Genomic DNA, 6,847 nt, shown 5'->3' with positions numbered 1-6,847 from the left:
TTGCTGCGAGACCTCTCCTGGGGCTGCACCCCACCTCTGTGTAACCCGCCCAGGAGCTGCACCCCACTGCTGAGTGATCCTCCTGGGGGCTGCACCCCAGTGCTGAGAGACCCCCTCCACAAGGGGCTGCACCCCACTGCTGAGTGATCCTCCTGGGGCTGCACTCCACTGCTGCCTGACCGCTCCTGCGGCTGCACCCCACTGCTGCGAGACCCTCCCGGGGGCTGCCTCTCCCACGGCGTGCCTGGACCCCCTCCATCATCTCGCCTGGACCCCCTCCATCATCTCTCTTCTCCCCGCCTGCTCTGCTGCCGGTTTCTGTCTGCCCCGGGCTCGCCTCGTCCTGCAAAGCAGCGCTGCCGCTGCTGCCGCCTCCTCCTCCTCCTCCTCCTCCCCCGGCGGCACCTGACGCGCGGGGCTCCCGCCCGCCCCCGGCCCGTCCGGCCCCTCCCGCCGCTCCCGGTCCGAGCGCGAAGCTGCGGAGCCGCCGGGCGCTGCCGGCCGTGCCCAGCTCAGCCCCCGGAGCATGCGAGGGCGGCGAGGGGGCTCGGACCGCGCTGCCCCCCCGGGCGGGCCGGCGGCGGGGCTGAGCGGCGGGGACAGCGGGGACAGCGGGGACGGGGGGCAGCGCGGACGGACGGCGTGAAGCGGGCGGGGGGCGACGGGCAGCGCGTCCCGCCCTGCCTCCCTCTCTCCATCTCTCTTTCCCTCCATCCATCCCTCCCTCTCTCCATCCCTCCAACCCGGCCGGGGGAGCGAGGTGCGGAGCGCGTCTTGGCGGGGGCTGCCAGGCGGGGATCATGCCGGGGGAGCTGCGCCTCGGCACCGCTTTCTCCTCGCCCTCCATGGAGCCCGGACTTTTCCTACAATGACTTTCCCCGAGCTGAGCAATGGCAGCTTGAGTGGGAACCGGACGGGACAAGACAGCCAGAGCGCTGCCAACCGGTCCTGGGGGCTGCAAGGGGAGGAGACCCCCGAAGGCAACGGCACCACGCTGACTTTCGCCTTGGATGTGCAGGCGGTGGGCGTCGGGGTCTTCCTGGCCGTCTTCATCCTCTCGGCCATCGTGGGGAACATCCTGGTCATCCTCTCGGTGGCTTGCAACCGGCACCTGCAGACGGTCACCAACTACTTCATCGTCAACCTGGCCATCGCCGACCTGCTGCTCAGCACCACAGTGCTGCCCTTCTCGGCCACCCTGGAGGTGTTGGGCTTCTGGGTGTTCGGGCGCATCTTCTGCAACATCTGGGCAGCTGTGGACGTGCTGTGCTGCTCTGCCTCCATCATGAGCCTGTGCATCATATCCGTGGACAGGTACATCGGCGTCAAGTACTCCCTCAAGTACCCCACCATCATGACAGAGAGGAAGGCAGGGGTCATTCTCGTGGTTGTCTGGCTCTCCTCCATGGTCATCTCCATCGGGCCACTGCTGGGCTGGAAGGAGCCGCCGCCGCCAGATGAGAGCATCTGCAGCATCACGGAGGAGCCGGGCTATGCCCTGTTCTCTTCCCTCTTCTCCTTCTACCTGCCCCTTATGGTCATCCTGGTGATGTACTTCAGGATTTACGTGGTGGCCAGGCGGACCACCCGAAGCCTGGAGGCAGGGGTCAAGAAGGAGAGGAACAAGTCCATGGAGGTGGTGCTGCGCATCCACTGCCGCAGCGTGCTGGAGGAGCCGCTCTCCAGCACCCGGAGCAAGGGGCACAACTTCAGGAGCTCCCTCTCCGTGCGGCTCCTCAAGTTCTCCCGGGAGAAAAAAGCAGCCAAGACTCTCGCCATCGTCGTGGGTGTCTTCATCCTCTGCTGGTTCCCCTTCTTCTTCATCCTGCCTTTTGGTAAGTGACCCCATCCCAGCCCTGCTGCCCGGGGCTGAACCCCTGGGGACCTGCTCCTTGGGACAAACTTTTCAGGACACAACTCATGCATGGAAATGAGGGATAGGTGACTGATAGGTGAATAAACCAGCGATGAATTAATTTAATTAATTAACACTTATTCAATATTTATTAACCAAAGTCATATAATCAATCAAAGTAGATAGCAAATGAATAAAATAGCAGCATAATAATTTCTTTAATTAATTCATTCGGCATTCAGCATTTTAACTAACGAAGTTCAGGCTAAGGAGGAAGCAGCTCTGTTTCGAACAGGCTGTTTTTATGGCACAGTGGTCTCCAAAGAGTTTTGCTCTTTCTCCCAGTTTGGGAACTGCACCTGGATATGCATCTGTGGGTCCAGGGCTCCCACCTCTATTGGAGATGAGTGAGGTTTTATCCCTCCAAGGAGTGTGTCAGAGCCTGAAGCACAAATCTTGACTTCCTGGGATGCTGTTGTCGTGCAGGGACCTGGAGCAGGACCAGGTGTTGTCCATAAGGGTGATGGGTAAAGATTCCATGTGATTTTCCAGGACTGATCCCCCTCCCCCAGGAGTCGTGGCCCTGCTGTAGTGACCGTGTGCTCATTTAGGGTTGTCTCACGAGTTGTGCTCTGAAGTTTTGGCAAGTTGGTTGTGAAAAGGATGCTCCCTGCTGCGTGCAGGGGAGGCTGAGCAGGCACAGAGCCCACCAGGGACGTGCGATGTCCAAAGCAACATCCCCTTCCAGCACCAGTGGCTCAGGATGTGCAGGGAAGCCGGTGCTCCTAATCCTGACAGCAGGCACCCAGCTCAGGGGACCTGATTAACCCTCTGGAATGCTGTAGCTAAACCTGGAGCGGGGAAGAAAGAGATTAAAATAACTCCTGAGTATCAGCAGCAGCCTCTGCACAGAGCTCAGCAAAGCAGAGAGGTCTGTCTCTCCATCTGCCAGCTGGGACCCATGTGTCCCACAGCCCACGGGGGACTTGTGTCCCACCAACCCTGCGGCCAGGGGAACATTCATTTCAGCTGGGGCTGCTCTTTTTCTCAGGGTTTTTCAAATCCTCTTGCTCGGGGCTGCCTCTCAAGTCAGTGGGAACAGCATCGTGACTACAGGGCAGATTTTGACCTGCTGAGGTTTTGAGCTCCCTCCAGCACTGGGGCTGTTTCCCTGGGCTGTGTCCCCCGGGACAGCTGGAGCCCAGGGCTGTCAGCCACCCTCCAGTGGGATAATTCACTCGGATCGATGGTGCCTCCGGAGCTGAGGTGTCCCTGGAGTGGTGAATCAGGGCTGTGTGTGTCTGCTCTCACCGTGCTGCTGTCTGATGCCTCCTTGCTCCAGCGTCTCCCTGTAGGTGAGGGTGGTATTTGGGGGGTTTGGTTCAGCTCTCCACGGGGCTGAAATCACTGCTGTGAGGAATCTTCGCCCTCTGGGAGCATTGCAGTTGATGGTATAACTCAGGCAGGGAGCAGTAAGGCTGCACTCAGCTCCTCTCCCTGAAAGACCTGAGATGAATTGTCCTGTTTGACCATGCCTCAGTTTCCCTTTCAGTGATCAGGTGTTTTAGGGGTGAGGGGGAGGTGATGTAACCTGCAAATAAACAGTTTGGGAATTGTGGGGCTCGGGGAGATGCCAGTACCTGAAGGCTGAGCTCTCTGGGCTGCCCCATTCTGAAACTCCTGTCCTTGGCCAGCCAGGGCAGGAACCAGCTCCAAACCTCATTTGCACCTTTACACCTTAAAATCACAAAATCATAGAATGGTTTGGGATGGAAGGGACCTTAAAGATCATCCAGTTCCAACCACCTGACAACCTTCCAGCTAATGCATGTTCCTCTGAGTTACTCCTAGTACTTCAAAATAGAGAAGGAACCTCAGGCAAATACTTTTCAGTAGGAAAAAAAAAATTGTTTTGTTTTACTATATCTGTTCTGCCTTGAAACCCTTGAGCCAGCTTCTCTGCTGATGTAAATCAGAGAAGTCAAAGGAGGCACACTGATTTCCACCAGCTAAAAATCCAAACCTCATTCTTTAGGTACCTCCCATGAACCCATTTGCTTCCTCCGAGCACACAACTGGCCAAGTCCTTTATAAACATGGCTTTGATCTTTATTTCCTGCCGTATTATATGTATAATATAAACACAGCAAAAGTTCATTTATTTTATGACTACCAAATATTCTGCCTCTGATTTCCCCCCCTTTTATTAATTGCAATTTCCTATTCAAATCTGAGAATCATTCATTGCTGTCAAGGAGGGGAACAGAAACTTCTAATCTTGGATTTTACTGCTCAGGGGACAGGTCTGAAACTCACAGAAATCAGTAAATTTTACTGTAAATCCACAAACTGAAACATGCTGGGGCCAACTCTGCTGAAAAATGTTGTAAGTGGTAAAGTCGAATGCGTTTTATTTATTTCATTAGAAAAAATTAGGTGAAAGAATTTGGGACCAACTGAAAATGATATTGATACACATTTTAAATGAAAGTGGAACTTCCATGAAAAAGAAAATAACTTTCAATTGAAGAGAAATTGTTTCAACTTATGAATAAATGGGAATTTATTTTAAAAATGAGCATTCGGAGACATTTCAAATTGAGCCTTCAAATGGCATCGAAGTGACATGAATGAGTGATCTGTTTTCTTCTGAAAATATCCAAATGTTTTGACTTTTTTTCCTCTCTTTGACATGAATTTGCAAGAAGACATCGTTGAGTCACACTGTTCACTGATGTCTGATTAAAATTTTTAGTAAAAGTAAATTTTTCAAGTGACAAAAGACTCTCAGCTCCACTTAGAAGTCCCTCAGCACTTGGAAACTTCCATACTCGCACCGTCCTCGGTGTCTCTGAGTCTGCACATATCCTTGCAGCTCTCTGCAGAATAGATCCCACATTAGTTACACAGGAGTAATATTCATCACATCGGGGCTGAAGAGCTGAAATAACCCAAAATTTTAAATAACACGAGCTATGTATGTGCTAAATGCTGTCAGCCGTTTCTCCATGCTCGAATAATCTACAGTGATTTTTCTTTAAATCAGCTCAAACTGCCCGATACCGCCACAGCCTATTCATCAGCTGAGTAATTTAACTCCCTCTTGGATGTGTGATCACAGGCCCTGAGCACGGGATGCTGTCACCAGGAGTTTACAATTAACAATTATCAGCTTCTGTGGCTAATGAGGATCTTTAAGCAGCGGGTTGTTCAACCCAAGATGAAATCCTAGTTTGTAGCTTATGTTTAGGTCATGTCTTTGCTGAGTGTGGAGAGCAGTGGAGCTCTCCCAGGCTGCTGTCTGGAGATGCTGGGAGGTGGTTCTGGGGTTTGTGGCAAGGTTCCTCTTCCCTGAGCAAACACCAGTCAAGAGAATTTAACTGGAGACTTTTCAGAGATGTAGGACCAGAAGTTTAAGGCTGATTTGTAGCATAGGGTTCATCTGCCTTTGGTTGTCTCAGGTCACGGAGATGCTCCAAGGGCTGGAGTCTCTCTGCTCTGGAGCCAGGCTGGGAGAGCTGGGGGCATTCACCTGGAGAGGAGAAGGCTCCAGGGAGCTGTTAGAGCCCCTTCCAGTGCCTAAATGAGGCTTATAAAAAGGAGGCAGAACGACTTCTTATATGGGCAGAAAATGATAGACAAGGGGCAGTGTTTTAAATTGATAGAGGGCAGGGTTAGAGTAGATCTCAGGAAGAAATACTTTACTCAGAGGGTGATGAGTCCCTGGCACAGAAGCTGTGGCTGCCCCTGGATCCCTGGAAGTGTTCCAGGCCAGGCTGGATGGGGCTTGGAGCAAGCTGGGCTAGTGGAAGGTGTCCCTGCCCATGGCTGGTGTTGGAGCTGGATGGGCTTTAAGGTCCCTTCCAACCCAAACCATGATTCTATGACTACAAAAACATCCAGGCACAACATAATGATGAGCTGGTGGTGTCTGCACTGCAGGTATTTGCAAAAGAGTGGGATATATCCTAGTCTGGATTTTTCACTGGGTGACCTCGGAGGGTTTTTTCAACTTTAACAATTCTGTGACCCCATAGAGGCTTCACTGGCTCTTCTGCTGATGGAAAATCACATTAAAAGTTAGGTGCTGGGTTTGTCCTTGCAGCAGACACCGATGCCAGGTGGTCACAGAACCAGAACCCCCTATAGGCAGATAGTCACTGCTTTCTCAAAGCTGAGCCAAAAGGAAGCAAATAAGAATAGGAGGAGGAAAGGAGGCCTGAGTCCCATCACTCTGCAGCTGGGGAGCACGTGAAGTCAGTGTGAGTCCTCAGATAGGACTGTACCCAGAGTGGAGGTCAAGACCTTCTCCATCAGCACCTCAGACGCATCTAGGAGGAAACAACCATCCCTTGGGATCAAGGATGGACTAGCTGGTACCCAGGATGGTGATTCATGTACCTCAGTGGACTGTGTTTTTTAAGCATGGTCTGGTCTGGGCTCCCATGTTTGTTATTCTTTGGATTTGGTCAGAAATCAGGACTGCTGGGAGAAAGAAAGACACATAGTGAGAAATGGGAAAACACCATAGTTAGTGCCACACAAGGGTGAAGGCCACAACCCGAGGCTCCCTTTGCTGTGTCCATCCACAAGCAGCAGGTTACCCAGACCAGGAATGACTGAAGAGATCCCTGAGTATGGACAAAGCCCTCCAGGCTGTGACAGTGCAATATTTGTCTTGGGCTGGGGACTTGTTGTGTTTGCAGCGGAAGCTGCTGCTCATTTCCAGGTATGATTCAGAAGAACAGTGACCTGGCTTTTCCACCTGCACCCCAAAGGAAAGGCAGCTGTTACACCAGCCAGGCTCTGAAAAGCCTCCTTCAAGCCAAAACATAAATGTATTTGTAGATGCTGTTTGACATAGGGCAGGAGACCTTTCACAAAGTATTTTGCAGAGCCGTAGCTGTGCTCAACTTCAGGAAGTGCCACTTGTAAAATAAATGATGGGGAAAACACTGTGAAAGCAGATTTCATGTGAGACCAAATCTGTTC

The 6,847-nt window shown here is 52.3% G+C and overlaps 1 protein-coding gene across 1 annotated transcript in view; it reads left to right on the top strand.

Annotated features, from left to right (window-relative positions):
- The first annotated feature begins 629 nt into the window (after window positions 1–629).
- The window catches only part of ADRA1D (adrenoceptor alpha 1D), a 41,273-nt gene continuing 35,055 nt past the window's right edge, over window positions 630–6,847 (top strand). The window contains exon 1 of the mRNA XM_048304717.1: window positions 630–1,835. Within this exon, the coding sequence (XP_048160674.1) occupies window positions 869–1,835 (967 nt within the window). The 5' untranslated portion in view covers window positions 630–868. The remainder of the gene's footprint in view (window positions 1,836–6,847) is intronic.

Source organism: Corvus hawaiiensis, chromosome 5 (genome assembly GCF_020740725.1).
Source record: "Corvus hawaiiensis isolate bCorHaw1 chromosome 5, bCorHaw1.pri.cur, whole genome shotgun sequence".
Classification (NCBI taxonomy): domain Eukaryota; kingdom Metazoa; phylum Chordata; class Aves; order Passeriformes; family Corvidae; genus Corvus; species Corvus hawaiiensis.
The sequence above is the reverse complement of the archived record's forward strand: the minus strand, read 5'-3'. Positions and strand labels throughout refer to the sequence as shown.